This window comes from Salmo trutta, chromosome 3 (assembly GCF_901001165.1).
Source record: "Salmo trutta chromosome 3, fSalTru1.1, whole genome shotgun sequence".
NCBI lineage: Eukaryota > Metazoa > Chordata > Actinopteri > Salmoniformes > Salmonidae > Salmo > Salmo trutta.
This window is the reverse complement of record NC_042959.1, coordinates 25,809,133-25,827,824: the sequence shown is the minus strand read 5'-3', so window position 1 is coordinate 25,827,824 and position 18,692 is coordinate 25,809,133. Positions and strand designations below refer to the sequence as shown.

Sequence of the window (18,692 nt, the reverse complement as noted above, 5' to 3'; positions counted from 1 at the left end):
TCTGTTTTTTCCTGTGTTTTATATCATATTGTTCAACAGCTGATGAAACTAGCACTTTAAAAACGTGACAAAATTAGAGCAGTAGCTACAGTAGGTTTACATCCAATTCGCAACAGATTTTTATGCAACGATTCTAAAATCTGCATTAAGAAAATACGTACATTTTCCACCAAATGGACTTTTTCGCTCAATGTGTTCCAATGTGTTTCCATTCCATTTTCAACTCTACCGATAGTTTTGTCACAAAAACTCTTGCGTTAAATATCAAATGTGCCTACTCTGGTCTTGGCACATGCACTCTAGCCAACAACTCAGGTAGGCTAGTCTACATGATGAGATTATTAGTGATAAGAGAGAGAATATTTGTCAAATGGCAGTCAAGCATCGATCATCATGTCACCAGAATCAGACCCGCAATATTTATTGGTTATTGGAAAGGAGCATCAAGATCACCAGTGAAGTTCATTATAATTTATTTAATCTGTAGCCTAATAAAATCCATTCTTAATGGGAGGACCACTCCAAGTTTACTTTGATATGATGTCCCCCTGAGGCCCATCTCCTAGCCTGCTATCCCCGGCCTGCTAGCTGTCTGAATCGCTGTGCCTCCAGCTCACCTAGCTACTCACTGGACCCTATGATCACTCGGCTACATGTGCCTCTCTCTAATGTCAATATGCCTTGTCTATTGCTGTTTTGGTTAGTAATTGTGTCTTATTTCACTGTAGAGTCTCCAGCCCTGCTCAATATGCCTTAGCTAGCCCATTTGTTCTACCCCCCACACATGGGGTGACCGCACCTGGCTTAAATGGTGCCTCTAGAGACAAAACCTCTCTCATCGTCACTCAATGCCTAGGCTTACCTCCACTGTACTCACATCTTACCATACCCTTGTCTGTACATTATGCCTTGAATCTATCCTTCTGCGCCCAGAAACTTGCTCCTTTTACTTTCTGTTCTGAACGCACTAGACAACCAGCGCTTTTAGCCTTTAGCCATACTCTTATCCTACTCCTCTTCTGTCCCTCTGGTGATATAGAGGTTAACCCAGGCCCTGCAGCCCCCAGCATCACTCCAATTCCCCAGGCGCTCTCATTTTTTTACTTCTGTAACAGTAAAAGCCTTGGTTTCAAGCATGTTAACATTAGAAGCCTCCTCCCTAAGTTTGCTTTATTCACTGCTTTAGCACACTCCGCCAACCCAGATGTCCTAGCCGTGTCTGAATCCTGGCTTAGGAAGGCCGCCAAAAATCCTGAAATGTCCATCCCTAACTATAACATTTTACGACAAGATAGAACTGCCAAAAGGGGCGGAGTTGCAATCTACTGCAGAGATAGCCTGCAGAGTTCTGTCATACTATCCAGGTCTGTGTCCAAACAATTCAAGCTTCTACTTTTAAAAATCCACCTTTCCAGAAACTAGTCTCTCACCGTTGCCGCTTGTTATAGACCCCCTTCAGCCCCCAGCTGTGCCCTGGACACCATATGTGAATTGATCGCCCACTATCTATCTTCAGAGTTCGTACTGTTAGGTGACCTAAACTGGGACCTGCTTAACACGCTGGTCATCCTACAATCTAAGCTAGATGCCCTCAATCTCACACAAATTATCAAGGAACCTACCAGGTACAACCCTAAATCTGTAACCATGGACACCCTCTTAGATATCATCCTGACCAACTTGCCCTCTAAATACACCTCTGCTGTCTTCAAACAGGATCTCAGCGATCACTGCCTCATTGCCTCTGTGCGTAATGGGTCTGCGGTCAAACGACCACCCCTCATCACTGTCAAACACTCCCTAAAACACTTCAGCGAGCAGGCCTTTCTAATCGACCTGGCCCGGGTATCCTGGAAGGATATTGACCTCATCCCGTCAGTAGAGGATGCCTGGTTGCTCTTCAAAAGTGCTTTCCTCTCCATCTTAAATAAGCATGTAGAAAAAATGTAGAACTAAGAACAGATATAGCCCTTGGTTCACCCCAGACTTGACTGCCCTTGACCAGCACAAAAACATTGTGCGGCATTCTGCATTAGCATCGAAAAGCCCCCGCGATCTGCAACTTTTCAGGGAAGTCAGGAACCAATATACTCAGTCAGTTAGGAAAGCTAAGGCTAGCTTTTTCAAACAGAAATTTGCTTCCTGTAGCACTAATTCCAAAAGGTTTTGGGACACTATAAAGTCCATGGAGAATAAGAGCACCTCCTCCCAGCAGCCCACTGCACTGAGGATAGGAAACACTGTCACCACCGATAAATCTACGATAATCGATCATTTCAATAAGCATTTTTCCACGGCTGACCATGCTTTCCACTTGGCTACCCCTACCCCGGCTAACATCTCAGCTCCCCCTGCAGCAACTTGCCCAACCCCCCGCTTCTCCTTCACCCAAATCCAGACAGCTGATGTTCTAAAAGAGCTGAAAAATCTGGATCCCTACAAATCAGCTAGACAATCTGGACCCTCTCTTTCTAAAATGATCCGCTGAAATTGTTGCAACCCCTATTACTAACCTATTCACCCTCTCTTTCGTATCGTCTGAGATACCCAAAGATTGGAATGCTGCCGTGATCATCCCCCTCTTCAAAGGGGGAGACACTCTAGACCCAAACTGTTGTAGACGTATATCCATCCTACTCTGACTTTCTAAAATCCTAGAAAGCCAAGTTAATAAACAGATCACCGACCATTTCGAATCCCACCGTACCTTCTCCACTATACAATCTGATTTCCGAGCTGGTCATGGGTGCACCTCAGCCACGCTCAAGGTCCTAAACGATATCATAACCGCCATCGATAAAAGACAGTACTGTGCAGCCATCTTCATCGACCTGGCCAAGGCTCTTGACTCTGTCAATCACCACATTCTTATCGGCAGACTCAATAGCCTTGGCTTCTCAAATGACTGCTTCGCCTGGTTCACCAACTACTTCTCAGATTCAGTGTGTCAAATCGGAGTTCAGTGTGTCAAATTGGAGGGCCTGTTGTCCGGACCTCTGGAAGTCTCTATGGGGATGCCACAGGGTTCAATTCTCGGGCTGGCTCTTTTCTCTGTATATATCACTGATGTCGCTCTTGCTGCTGGTGATTCAATGATCCACCTCTACGCAGATGACACCATTCTGTATACATCTGGCCCTTCTTTGGACACTGTGCTAACAAACCTCCAGACGAGCTTCAAAGCCATACAACACTCCTTCCGTGGCCTCCAACTGCTTTTAAATGCTAGTAAAACTAAGTGCATGCTCTTCAACCGATTGCTGCCCGCACCCTCCCGCCCATCTAGCATCACTACTCTGGACGGTTCTGACCTAGAATATGTGGACAACTACAAATACCTAGGTATCTGGTTAGACTGTAAACTCTCCTTCCAGACTCACATTAAGCATCTCCAATCCAAAATTAAATCTAGAATCAGCTTCCTATTTCGCAACAAAGCCTCCTTCACTCATGCCGCCAAACATACCCCCGTAAAACTGACAATCCTACCGATCCTTGACTTTGGCGATGTCATTTACAAAATAGCGCCCAACACTCTACTCAGCAAATGGGATGCAGTCTATCACAGTGCCATCCGTTTTATCACCAAAGCCCCTTCCAGTTCTCTGTCAAGCCGACTTAAATCGGCTTGACAATTTATGGCAGGACTTGAAAATGGCTGTCCATCAATGATCAACAACCAACTTGGTTGACAAAGCTTGAAGAATTGTAAAAAGTATAATGTGCAAATACTGTTCAATCCAGGTGTGCAAAGCTCTTAAGCTGTAATCGCTGTCAAAGGTGATTCTAACATGTACTGTATTGACTCAGGGGTGTGAAAACTTATGTAAATTAGATATTTCTGTATTTAATTTTCAATAAATATGCCAAAATTTCTACAAACATGTTTTCACTTTGTCATTATGGGGTATTGTGTGCAGAAGGGTGATTATTTGTTGTTGTTGTATTTTTTATTTTGAATTCAGGCTGTAACACAACAAAATGGCAAATAAGTTAAGCGGTATGAATACTTTCTGAAGGCACTGTAATTGAGGACCATGTTTACATCCAGCCTCAAGCTTCGATAATACAGAGCTGTCAGAGCACATCGTTGAGAACAAGAGAGAAAAGAAGTGAGAGCGATCGTGGAAGGGGTGAAGGGAGAGGTTAAAGGGTTGCACAGGGTTGAGGGTTGGATCCCCATGGAGGTCCATGTTTACATTGAGTGGAAGACCATTGTGTACACAAGGGATACTCTTACACTTGGAGAAAGAAATATTAATAAGGATCGGCGTCCCGTCAACGGGACAGTTGTAAATCATGCAGCGCGTTATGTTAAGATCGCAGATTTTAGAGAAACAACAAATGTTGGTACACATAAGTGTCTTATATCAGCTGAAAGCTTAAATTCTTGTTAATATAACCGCACTATCCAATTTACAGTAGCTATTACTGCGAAGAAATGCCATGCTATTGTTTGAGGAGAGCTCCTAACTACAAAACACTTTATTCACCGCGATAGGTTTGATAAATTCATCTCTGAAGGTGAAATGTGTACTTACATTCTGAAATCTTGCTCTGATTTATCATCCAAAGGGTCCCAGAGATAACATGAAGTGTCGTTTTGTTAGATAAAATCCTTTTTCATATCCTAAAAAAGTCCATATAGCATGCACGATCAATTTTGTATTTCCACTCGTTCAATTTGCAAAGAAAGGAATCTGTGAAAATCTCACCCTAAACGTTGTTTCAACGAGTCAAATCACATTTGTATGTATTCCTCAGAGATCCTAGAAGGTAACAAGACTTCACTATATCATTAAGGGTGTAGTATATCCTATAGGACACCATATTTGGTCAGAGAGCGACGCCTTCATGGCATGCTGATGACACGGGCGGCCATCACTTGAACGACTGTATCTTTGTCAAATAAGCACCAATCAAGGTCAAACAAAGCAAGCTAGATAGCCAATGAGCTGGGCTTTACGGGAGTATCCGGAAACCATGTATATGTCGTAAAATGTAGCTACTAACCTTGTACAACAGCATGCCTTTTCATTTTGGACAAAAATGTTAAGGATATTCAGTTATGAAGTTATGAAAACTGGTTGTTTGGCAAATGTTGAACTTATAATATGGCTACTAATACTTGAAAAGCTAAATCAAAGTCAAAGTATACAGATTTGACGATATTCTTGCAGAAAAATGTAATGTGAATGCGAATGTATCCCACGATTTGCCCAAATGTACCTGGGGACTTCACACTAAAAGTCTTGTAGTTCACTCATACTTCAAGTTATCCATTTGAAACTCTGCACATACACTGCTGCCATCTTGTGAACACTATCAGAATAACAACCAGAGTGATGGCTTGAACTGTGACCTTTCTCTTGCATTTCAAAGATGGTGATAGAAAAAAACGATATTTTTTTTCTTTGTATTTTCTTCTACCAGATCTATTGTTATATTCTCCTACATTCAATTCACATTTCCACAAACTTCAAAGTGTTTTCTTTCAAATGGTAACAAGAATATGCATATCCTTGCTTCAGGGCCTGAGCTACAGGCAGTTAGATTTGGGAATGTCATTTAGACAAAAATTGAAAAAAAGGAGGCTATCCCAAAGTTTTTAAGCCACCTATGACATTTCAGGAATGATAGTCTTCAACTTTTGTATTTATTTAAAAAAGGCTCCAAACAGTGTAACATGGTTAACAATCAAAAAGTTGTATGCCATTTTTGTCCCATATGCGGCACCTTGTAGGGTCACAAAAACATTGAAAGAGTAAGAAAAAAACTGCTGTTGCTGTATGGACTCAATACATGACTTTACAATAAGTCACGTCTGCTGTTGGCCAGAAAGAAAATGTTCTACTAGAAACTGTATTGCTATTTTTAGATGACATTTGAAATAAAGAACAATCTCTCAAAGTAATGATCATTAACAGTTCAAGAAGGTAAAGCATTTACTGTGACAGTACAGTACTTTTGTTATCCAGGAAAAGGAAGCTTTCAAAGTAATTCAGTAAAGCCAAGCTCTTATTGTCTGAGCTGTTCTCTTCTTTCATTTATCTCCTGCCAGCTCCCACAATCCTTTGGGGGAAACTAGGTTTTCGGGTGCAAGGCTTTGATTGTTTCTAGTCTGCCGTTTGTCTTGATTTTGCTCACCTTCACATTTCCATGGTGGAGGTTAGGAAACAACATTTGGTCATAGGCAAGGTGTTGCCTTAACACACTGGGTAAAACACACACACCATTTTATTTCATCATGTTCTGACTGGAAGATAGTGCTCAAAATTCCTTCCAGCTACAAGATTTTCTGGGGTACAGTATTTTGTCTGACATGTACAGTATCTGGTTGGCAAACAGTAATAAGTAATAGCTTCCTTCTAGCCACTTGGGACATTTTGTAGAGCGAGTAACTGGGACGTTGTTGATCCATGGACTACAGTCGTCTTTCAATCAGGCACTGTAATTCAGATTACTTACTATATATATATATATATATATATATATATATATATATATATATATATACACACATACATACATACATACACACATATACTTAATCTCAAAGAATGCATGTAGCAATACTGCCACCTGCTGGAGATTTAACCACCCATACATTTTTTTGTTCCATTGCATCAGAAATTGATATTTAGATAATTTCGTAAAAGACAAACATGTAAATAAAAGTAACAATTATACAATATACTAAAACTACACTGTTTATACAGCATTGTGCATTTTGCCACATTACCTTAAATATCACAGATTAAGGTTTGTAGGACTTATTTTAGTTGGTCAAATTTAACAAAAAAAATTGTATGTTATTAACAGAATAGCACAGGTGTTGACACATTCTGTTTGCAATAGTATTCAAATAATTAAAGGCTCATGACTATGGGTGTAATCCTAACCTGTGAACAATGAAACAAAAATCCGACATTGATATCAATGAGAGTTGTGTGTGCAATCTGTGTAAAACATGCTTGGATCTCAAATTAGGATTCAGGTCCTTTATCAGCAGATTAATTGAAAAGGGTAAGTTGTCATAATCTGTGCTATGACCCATTAAAAGTAGCCAAATAAAACTGGTTCACTTCAGAAATCCCTTTACATTATTCTCAGTAACAAATATATTTCTAAAGAGTGGAATGATATGAAGCACACAGCAGTTTAATCAATCCTTGTGATTGCACCCGTAACGTACGGTGTCCAACCCTTAACACCATGCTAACTTAGGTAAAAAAAGGACAGTATCCTTAGAAAACACTACAAACGAGCCATTGTTTGGACCCACCAGTTCCCGTAAGTCAAACAGTGCATAGATAAGCTGCAATACAATCCCTCCCATTATTACAGTTGAACACTTTCTGTGGACAAAATATTCTGAATTGAGTTTGATGCCAGACAAATAGAGGGAAGTGTGATTTGGAGTTGGGCCAATGGTGCAGCTGTGGTAATTCTTCACTCCAATTATGATTACACTTTAATTGGTCAAATCAAATGGCTTGCGTTTCTAGGATGGTAAAGCTATAGGCAGTACAAACAAAGGAAAGTTAAATTCCCTCTCAATACGGTGAAACAACCTAAATGGTGGCGCTTTGGATTCCCCAGGTACAGTAGGGATGCACTACAGGTGAAATCGCTGTTGTCACAAACGTCACAACAATCGCAAAATCAAGGTGAGACTATTCTGTACAATAAAGCAAAAGCCTCCAAAGTAGGCACATCATCTCCACATTGTAAGGGTGTAGTGAGGGTCTCCTTTTGCAGTGAGAGAAGACAAAAACGAATTTACTAGTGCACACAAAGAAATTATATATACACATATTGATGCATCTCTAGAAACCTCCTAGAGCATACTGTAGTCCCCAAACAGTTCCTTGTTATTCCTAGCCATGTCTTCACATCAACCATTTCAATAAAATAAAACCATGTCCAATTCCAGTGATCAGGGTTACATTCTTAAAAGGTCTTGAAAACTGTCCAATGATTGTGCTAAAACAGAAATAAAGGCGAGATTGAAGAGCTGGAGCCCAAGTTGTACGCTATTGGCAGTGCCATTGTTAGGAGCAGTACTGGAGACAAGATGTACGTTTATCCATGTTCTCTTGTAATCAGCTGGTCTTGAGCGTAAAATAAACAATTCACGAGCTACTCACCATGACAAATCAATCCTAAACTTTTAAAAAAGAAACAAAAAGTCTGACGCTGTAAAATATGTGTACATAGGGGAGTCAGGAATTCTACAAATGTGATGTAGCCAACCTTCACTGTACATAATACAAATAAAAATGTTGGCCACACAAACCTGTCCATAACTTGAGCAGCATTTGACTGAAACACATTTTGTTTCAAACTAACAAATAACAAAATGTAGTACTATGTGTCCATGATGAGTCACTTGTTAATTGGAACTGAGAGGATAAACAAAATAGCAAATCTTAGCACTTGCATTTTTCCAATTAAAAACACATTGAGTGTACAGACAAGTTGCTACATGATATACTCCACTCCATTAGAGGTTCTCTACATGTTTCATACCAGAGAACTGGCAAGCTATGATCCTTGGAGAACCACTGATTAAAATATTCATTTGGTAACAGACAAAACACTTGTCAGCTAACTATCCTATGAACAATTTATGAAAGTTTAATTTCCTAGTGATTCAGGCACTGATAGAAGGTTGTTGTTGCTTTTATTGTACGTGTCCCTATGTTGTTTTCAGTTCATTTTAACTGTGAAAACACTATAGCCCTCTCACAAATAAAAACCCAATCACTATCACACCAAACTTGATCTGGAAATTGCACTTGATTCAAAGATGCACTGGATGACATGAAAACGTTGCCAACTAAGGCTTAATTAACACAAGAGAAGATTGTCAAATCAAAAACTGGTCCACCAGCCAATGGGGACAAACAAACACATTAAGTTGAGGTGTAGAATCAAACATTCACAATGTGGTATAACATTAAGATTTGACTCTGGTTCCCAAGGCAATGGGGCCTATCTCTTCTCAGTCTCTGGTGCAGTTATCTCTACCGGTGGTGTTTCCTCAGATGGGGTGTGCATATCCATGACGGGGTTGACAAAGCACTCGTATTCAGAGTCCTCTGCATTCTCCTCGCCGTGAGCGCTCACAAAGTCGTTCTCCCACTCCAGGGCGTTGGAGTCCTCAGAGGCGGAGGCCGTACCGCTGGTCGTCTGCTTCCTGCCCGGCCGGAGTGCCGCTCGGAGTATGTCCTCCTCGGTTTTAGACCTCTCCCACGCTGGGACCACCTGGTTCATCCCTGAAGACAAGGACAATTTGATACGTCTAGTTAAACATCACATGACCATTCAACTGGTGGTTTTGGGAGGGTTGAATTCAACAATCCCTGTTGTTGTTCAATGAAACTGCACAGTAAGTTCAGGGAATGTCTTTTTTGACATGTGACAAAACATCCAAGGGGACAACAAAAAGACAATGAGTAATTACACAAGCCCCCACCTTCCTCGTCCTCCCACTCCAGGTCCAGTGAGGTTCCGTCATCGTTGGTGGAGCGGGTCTTGAAGTCCCAGCTGCTCTCCGTGTTGGGAGTGATCACATTAGTCTCAGAGGACAGCCCTGATTACACAAACACTGACTTATCAAATCACAGATGGTTTCAAAGAGCAAGAAGTCTCAATGAGGCATGACGATTAACTTTCAGGGATACAGAAATTGTTTTATCTTAAAATAGAATGTTGTATGCACAATTTGAGAGGAACCGTTTCAAACACGGAATATAATATATAGGCTCCAGAAAATGGTTGTGCTGAAATAGCGGACTCACTGCTGCTCCTGAAGGCTTCTGACATGACTTTCACATTCTGTAGGTAGACATCAAAGTCTTCACCTGAGCCATGCCTATAACAGAGTCCAACCAGTGGAGGAGAAACGGTCAACAACTCAAATTCATGGTCATACCATCACTGACACACATGGACCATGACGGAGCCATTTTTACTTGGTTGATATACTCACTTTCTTGGATGGACTGCTGCCTTGCTTTTTTTCCGTTGTGCAAGCTGTTGCATTGAAAAATAATTATACCTCAGAAAAACACTTGGTCTAAAATGTAAATGTAAATAATGATCACTTGAAGATTTGTTAGTTACATTGCTGCCATTACCGGCTGTGTTAAAATTAAGGTGGCAGATAGGCAAACACAGATGGAAAAAAAAATAATTAACCAAGGGAAAAACTGTGGAATGAATAATAAAAAAGCACAGCATTGAGAAACAACTCAAAAATCAAAAGAATGGAATTGAATGGATGCATAGGCTAATTTGAGGTTAAGAAATGAAGTGTAGACAAATGCCTTTCCCTTTTTTGTGTGAATTAACTGAGGCAAATTACTACTTCAAAAGGACACTTGCCTGGGAGTACGATTTACAAGTTCTTTAGATTGACAAAGGATTGGCCACCAATTTGTGATATTATGTACTTGAAGTGGTTATAAAGACTAGTGTTTTCGCGATACCAGAATTATGGCTTCTATCTCGATACCAGGTTAAGTATCACGATACTCGATACCACGGCAAAAAAAAGAAAGCGGGGAGGACTGTGCTCACAAGTTTTTGAAATAGAACATCCAATTTTGTTTTTCTAAGTCCATAACAATGCTTAAACCACATTAGGGGACCAGTTTTGAGGTCTGGGAAAATTTTTAAGACGTTTAGATTTGAATGTAGTTAACCTTTAAGTGCTCATGCAGTTAGCATGGTTGTTTGGTTAGGTTGTTTGGTTAGCGGTGTTTCTGTAGCTCACGTGATAAGAGTTTGTAAAACAAGCGGCCACTGGATTGATGCAAATAATCATGATTCTGCCAGGTAGGCATAAACTTTTAATTTAGAAAGGTTTTTGGGAAAGCCTTTCCATCTACACAAAGACGCTCATTATTAGTATCACTAATGGCTACACACGCGCACCGCACGTGTGGCTACCACACACAGACGGGCATTCTCATTGCCTCTTCAGAAAGCGGCAGGGTATACACATCCCTGATGCGTTCTGTTCAGGTCTTATGTTAAACTTTGGCAAATTAAATAATGTAATAAATGCAATACATTTAGTTGATTTCCAAACGTGAGACACATAGAACGACCAACCGAACAATTCTAGTACCGAACCGTTTGATATGTTGTAATATGGAAAAAGTACAGAAGTTTGTGTACTGTGCCACACTAATCAAAAGAAGCAGGGGTTGAGCCAAGGAAAAGGTGGGTGAGGCGAAACAAGGTAGTGAAGGGATGACAGGCGCACTCAATAATGGCCGCCTCACCTCCTTTAGCTTTCGCTCGCGTGCCAGCCTGGCGGCCTCACGCTGGGCAGCATTTCTAGCCTCCTCTTCTAGCCTTAACTTCTCCTCTTGTGCTAATAACTGAGCAGAAATGACAAAACAAAGAACAAAGTTGGGAACAGAAAACCAAAATTGCAAAACAATTCTGAAAAGCAAACAAAATAAAAATCAACCAAAATAAGGCTGCTATGAGCACATAGGCTAAGCATAAACTTATCTTAGATGATGTATCTTGCTACATGAAAGGCAGTGCAAAGTTCATAAATGAGCAAGTGTAATGACCTTTGAATTGAAACTTCCATTATCTGTAAGCAAAAAAAAAAAAGGTACTATGATTTCTCCAGCCCTTTCAGAGACACTGTTCTTGTATAAGCCTACCTCTGCTTGCAACTTCTCGTCTATCAAGGTCTGCTGATCGGAAATAGCAGCATACCGGTGCTCTTTGAGGTGGATGATCTCATCTTCACTGATAGGCCTGGTATCAAAATGAAACAAACATTACCTCAAGCTCATCTTGGTTCAAGCCCTGATTAACATTCTTCTGATATGCATTCGTCTGTCCCCCCAAAAAGTTTCAAAAACGTACCTGTGAAAGCTTTGTGGGCTCTCTGCCTGAAATTAAAATAAGACAACTTAAACACCAAAAGTGGGCAAAGAATCGTACAGAACAGGCCCACAATCGTCGTGTCTTCTGTGTATCGTCAGCCAATGGCACACTTTCGGATTGTTTCACTCTAACAAATATGGTCTACATGTTCACACACTTACCTCATCACTCTCAACAAGGTTTTCAAACTGTGGGGAGACAGAATTGCACTGTAAGTACGTCATGTTTTTCCAACCAAGTGATGCATGATGAAACATGACATAGGTCTACTTCCAGAAAAATGTAAGTATCATACCTCTATTGTATAATGTTCCCCAGTTGTACTGCTTCTAAAGTATTTTGACCTGTACGGACAGAAATTTGACAATATTAACATCCATTTAGGATGCTTTCGGTCACTGTCATGTCATAGCTGCTAGTTCTTTCAACAGAAGAGATGGGCAATTGATGCTGAGACTCAGATTGTTATAAAATAGTTTCTGTAGTTATCTTATGTTTCTTAGCATTCCTGAAACATGAATTTGTTGAATTATAATTTGATTTGAGATATGAAGCCATTTGTTTGCATGCAAATTGGCCATTTGAATTAATAGGACTAATAAAATCTTCAATGAATATAGTACCTTATATCCGATTTGGACCATAATTCTTCCTAACAACGACTAAGACATGAGGAATCCAATATAATTATCAAAGCTACCCACAATCCCACCCCGGACAACCAGTATCCATTATGTCTGACAAGTACAAGTAGTATGGAGCTGCTGCTTGGAGTATTGCGTCTTCCTCCTATGTAATTTATTCCTTGTGAATCTGGTGGGGTTTTTTCCACGTTCAGAGAAATTAGCCATTGAAGACGCTTGCATTATTTACCATACATTGTTAAAGTACCACGTTCTGCCCACTAGATGCCGCTGTTACCGCTACTGTCACCACACCCTTTAATCAATTTTGCTGGTCTCTTGTGTGTATTAAATGGATCACATCTGTTTCTTTGCAACTTTGGGTAGAAAACCAAAAAACTTTTGCTCACGATGGAAAACAAATTGTGGTCACCCTCACAATTCAAACCAGTCCCCCAGGAAAGCAATTCAGTTTGTCCTCCTCTTAGGCTTAATTGGTGTCTAGGAAACGGACCCTCCGTGTGTGGTTTATTTCCATTAAGGTCTGGATTAGTTAGACCATTACTGGCAAACAAGCAAACCATTAGGATACAGCAGTTCTAATGGTTTCAATGTTATGGTCTCCAATGGTAAAAGTCCCAAACACACATTGCATAGTGTTTTGTAATGGTATTGGGTTGGGCTGTGGTTAATGGTAAATGTCACTTATCACATGTTATTGAAAAAAAGACTGCCATGAATGGTTTATAATTGTATTATTTTATTAGGGTTGTGACAACATTTAGTCACTAACCAATTTCTCCATCAAAGTTTTGGGCTTGTAGGATGTCTAAATATCAGACAAACAAATGCATTCATCGAGGACTGGCTTGGCCACACAATTTATTTATCAAGAGCAAAAGCTATTAGTTTTCTACACAAAGTTGCAAAGAAATGAGACCAGTGAAATGGATAAATGGGTGTTGGCACAAGCAGGAACAGTGGCATCTAGTTGGCAAAGCCTGATACTTTCACACCAATATAAATATTACAAGTAAATTCAATGGCTAATTTTGCTGAACGGAGGGGGGGAACAAAATCACCTGACTCACAGGGAATACATTACAAAGATGAAGGAATACTCCAAGCTGCAGCTCCATACTACAATTGTTCATCCTTTAAAGTTGCAGCGTACTGCGGCGCAGCTTGCATGGTGCCGCAGAATTCTATGGCACGTTATTTAAGTGTGAACCACTGGTACCATTGATGCTAGTTAGTGCTAGTTTGACCACAAGGGGGCATCTTTGAGAAGCATTGATAGCCTTCAATAGTGGCTGTACTAGAGAATTTAAAACCTTTTTTGTAAGAAGACAGTACATGGGACTGATTTTAAGAAATGTTGCTTAATCCATTTGATTAATATTATGGTGTTTCTATTCCAAGAAAAATGAAAAACCCTCTGGGTTTCCGTTGGGCTGGAACGGAAAATATGGCGCTGTACAACGTGACATTCAGGAGCAGGCTACAGTACTGGGCTATTTAGCTAAATAAACCACCGTATTGTGCGGGCACAAGGGAGACCGGGGTTCAATTCCCTGATGGGGAGGAAGGAGAAGGCTGTCCTTGTAAATAAGAATTTGTTCTTAACGGCATTGCCTAGTTAAATAAATGTTACACTAAGAGCAAAACATTTCTACACCCTAATTGTAGTCTAACCACTACACAAACGGAAATTCATTGAAAATAACAATCTCATTGATTTATCTAGACCAGTCCCCATGCTTGTCTCAGAGCAGTGTGAAATGGTGCTAAAATAGTTGTAGGCTATTGTTTCAAATCCTATTGCTTCTAACTTCAATATGCTCTTCAAAAAAATAAGACCGACACCAGACTCATGTCGCCTACGGTAGGCCTACAGTATATCGAAAAATATGACGTGACTCTCGGCCAATAATTACATAGAGGATTGATATTTATTCCCATAGTAATTCTTTATGGATCCATAACTAAATAAACGTCCGCATTTTGAAATAGTATTTTTATAATTATTTTATTAACAAAAGCATAAAGATGCATAAAGATTAGTTAATCTGTTCTAGTTCTAGTTTGAACGTGCAGCCTGGCACTAAGAACAGCGAGAAACGTTTCCCTAGTCAGCTCCATTATTAGTGCAATGCCCCTTAGCTTTGCGGCCCATCCCGTGGATGAAAATAGAGTTGGGTGCTGTGGAATCGGTGAGGGTAACCAGAAGTGGTCTTGTGATAATTGTTTGTGTTTCTGCTGGTCTGAGGGAGAAGGCGCTCCGCATTAAAGGAATGGGGGCAAGAAATGTGAATTGTTTTGCGCTCAAGAAAAGGGTGCCATTGAAAGGAGTGATAACTGGGGTAGCAGTAAATGTAAAAGTTGACCAATGATTCTTTGCCCAAGCGGAAGATTCCCAGTGTTTGTAATGCTCGTCGTTTGTTGCGACGCATACAAGGTGGTGTGAGTGGTGAAACAGAAGAGTGATTGTCTGTTCTTTTAAGTTTTGATGTTGAGCCTTTGCCCGACAAAGTGATATATAAGTTATGCTGTACGAGCTTTGTGCCGAATACATTACGTTGTTACAGGTGTCAAGCTTATGGGCATGTGGCAGCAGGGTGTAGGAGGGAGGTTCCTAGGTGTGAGAAGTGTGCAGAAGGGCATGAGACAAAGGAATGTGTAGTATTGGGGAAAGTAGTGGTATGTGTTAAATGTAGGGGTGCCCATGGGGCTGGGGATTAGAAATTACTAATGCGAGAGTGGCAGGTTGAGGTTTACCGGGTTAGAGTAGTGCAGAAGTTGTCAAATGCTGAGGCAGTGAAGAAAGTAGAGAAAGATGGGTCAAGGGGGAGGGAAATTATGTTGTGATATTATGTTTTAGTAAGATTGAATTTTTAGCATTCATAGTAATGGTTATCAACTGTACCACAGTATTTGGGTGTGCGAGACTTTACATCAGAAGAGTTACAGGGTGTTAAGTGGTGGTGTCCCATCCTTTCAGGTTGTTGGCCTGAGGTTGGACTAAATAGATTTAAATAGTGGAGTAGGGTGGTGTTATTTTTGTATACATTTTTTTGTTAGTGTATTTGTTTATTTATTTATATTTTTTCAAGCAAAGTATAAGGGCGTTGTACTCCAGTCTAGTAGGTGGCTGTAATGCAACATTTATTGGATGCCATCCTCTGTTAAACCTCATTGAAGAAAAATGTATACTGGTTTTTGGGGTGGGGAGTGGGGGGTCCGTGGGTGACTTGACCCTTTTATTGGTTCCTCATGTCTTACTCAATGGTAGGAAGAAGTTTGGACCAAATTGGATGTTGGGTACTATGTGTTGAATATTTTGGGAATCCTATCAATAAAAAAAAAAGGTCAAATTTGGGCACAATCAATTAGCTTAATTTCTCAATGATCAAATTATATTTCAACAAAATAATGTTTCAGGAATGCTAATATCTGTTTCTTACCTACAGAAACAATTTCTTTACAATCTTAGATGGTGGGTGTCATGGCTTGCTGAAATGACACGGAATGGTGGTTAGTGCAGTCATGCTGTTACCAAACTTTGCATCTGCATTGTTCAAATAAATGTGTTTCTGTCAAATGTTCAGTGGAAATTGTTAAGTTGTCCTTGTGCTGAGAGTTGCATGGTTTGTTGAGCTTTGCAATCATTGGTTTTTGTTTGGCATACATTTTAATGTGAAACATCTGAGTCTCAGCATAATTCTTACCATGGAATTGCTCAGATACAGCCTGGCATCACAACTGTAACATCAAGCCTATAGTTTATAACCTACTCAGAAATGTAATTTTCCTTTAAGGAAGCTGGATGCAATGAGTCTGTCAACAAAATGTTTTTCTATATTAGTCAATTGTAATTGAATACAGCATAAAATGCACCATGCATTTACAAAGCCGTGTGTCGGTGTATGGAAAACCTAGCTAGTTCGCAGGGAAAGGTAACGTTATTTGACATGCGACTAACTCGTAGCTATAATTCCGCTTTCAAAACAACTGGGAACTCGGAAAAATACGAGGTCAAATCATAACGTCAGTGATCTTTAGGTCGGGAAGTCAGTTCCCGAGTTGAAATTCCGAGATGCATGACCGTCCAAATCGATTTTTTTTCCAGTCGGATTGCGGTTGAGTTCCCAGTTGTTCTTAACACAATTCGAAACTCGGAGATTTCCGATTTCCCAGTTGTTTTGAACACGGCATAAGCCTTGACACCGTGGAGCTTTTTACGCTGATAATACTGTATACTTGTGCCTAGCTAACCTTTGCTAGCTAACGTTGGTTTAAAGGGCGTATCACTTACCCGCCTCCTCGTTGTATAATGTTTGCTTCTCTTCTGAAAATTCCAGAACAATAAGCCCAACAGTTTCCCATCGCATTCTGTCAAGATATACCTTCCTTGGGTTGGGTGCTAACAAGCTACTGGCGTACTGGATATTTTCACAAATTAGATTGATAGCTAGCACAGGTGTACGCTCTTCGACCCGTCGCCTGTAGGCTCAGGTAGTAGCTAGCTCTTACAATTACAGGGTGACATGACAGCTAATGAGCGATCAAAGTATGGACTTTAAAGACGCATTGTATATTTATATGTACATACGCTTGTTGCAACACCAATATTCATCAGAAAAAAATGTGGCTAGATGGCGACAGCTGTGTCTTTCAGAATTCTCATTCAATATTTCCTCGCACGTGACTCATGTTTACTTAGCTACGGAGACTCATCTGGCTCAAACGACGTGGGCACGCAACAGATGCAAAAACACAATAGACATTATCATCTTCTTCGATTAGGTTTAACTGCGGTTGACATACAAAACATGTTGCATTACCGCCACCTACTAGACTGGAGTACAACGCCCTTATACTTTGCTTGAAAACATAAAAAAACAAATAACCTACCATCTAACACAGAGGTGTCAAACGTCCGGCCCGCGGGCCGGATCAGGCCCCCAAAGGGGTTTAATCCGGCCCGCGAGATGATTTTGTAAAGTATAAAAATGAGCTGCAATTTTTCAATAAAATAAACTGCTGTTCCAATTGCGTCCACTGGATGGCGCAATAGCAATTGTGTTAAGCAAGCAAACTGTTTATACCGGAGCAGAGCAAGTAGGTCAATCAAGTGCAGCCAGTCCGGATGAGCTACTTTGTTTTGCCCGCGATATTTATTACGGCTTCTACTTTTAACATTATGTGCTTTGGCACCCTCATTGCCCCAATATGTCTCTGTCAAAAAAGAGAAAAGTGGACGCAGAGTGCAGAGTGGCGGGTCTGAAGAAACAGCAGTCTGTGTTTACTCACAGCCGAGACATCAGTGACGCTGCAGTGAAAGCTAGCTACCTCATTGCTAATGAAATCGCAGTGGCTTCAAAACCATTGAGTGAGGGTGAATTTGTAAAAACATGCATGATGAAGGCAGCGGAGATTGTGTGCCCTGAAAAGCGCCAGGCTTTTGCAAATATCAGCCTGACAAGAAACACAGTTGCAGACAGGATTTCCGTTCTTTAAGTGGATTTGGACAGCCAGTTGAAGCAAAAAGTAAAGTCATTTATTGGGTTTTCAGTTGCAATTGATGAAAGCACGGACATTACAGATGTTGCACAACTGGCCATTTTCATCCGCGGAGTTGATGACACATCACCGAGGAGTTCGTGGAGTTGGTGCCGATGACAGATACAACGACAGCAGCTGATATTTTCACCGCACTCGTTGGCGCGCTGGACAGGGTCGGAGTGGACTGGTCCCGCGCTGTCAGCCTGGCTACAGATGGTGCGCCCTCAATGATCGGGAAAAAAGCAGGCGTTGTGACAAAGTTCAGAGAGAAAGTGCAATCTGCAAATGGAGGACGTGATTTTTGGACTTTTCACTGTATTTTGCACTGGAAGACCCAGCCATGACCCATCTTCAATGCTCTTACTGAGGGAAGGAGGTTGTTGGCCAAGATCTCGCGATACATGGCCCTATTCATCCTCCCCTCAATACGATGCAGTCGTCCTGTCCCCTTTGCAGAAAAGCATCCCCAAAAAATGATGTTTCCACCTCCATGCTTCACGGTTGGGATGGTGTTCTTGGGGTTGTACTCATCCTTCTTCTTACTCCAAACATGGCAAGTGGAGTTTAGACCAAAAAGCTCTA

The 18,692-nt window shown here is 40.8% G+C and overlaps 1 protein-coding gene across 1 annotated transcript; it reads right to left on the bottom strand.

Annotated features, from left to right (window-relative positions):
- Positions 1–7,124: 7,124 nt before the first annotated feature.
- LOC115171140 (AP-1 complex-associated regulatory protein) lies at positions 7,125–17,265 on the bottom strand. Its single transcript, XM_029727678.1, has 10 exons — positions 16,861–17,265; positions 12,218–12,266; positions 12,084–12,110; positions 11,902–11,927; positions 11,694–11,790; positions 11,298–11,396; positions 9,998–10,041; positions 9,807–9,880; positions 9,482–9,598; positions 7,125–9,281 (listed from the first exon to the last, which is right to left on the bottom strand). The coding sequence occupies exons 1-10, from the start codon at positions 16,929–16,931 to the stop codon at positions 8,998–9,000; spliced, it is 888 nt and encodes a 295-aa protein (XP_029583538.1). The 5' UTR covers positions 16,932–17,265; the 3' UTR covers positions 7,125–8,997.
- Between the last annotated feature and the right edge of the window lie 1,427 nt (positions 17,266–18,692).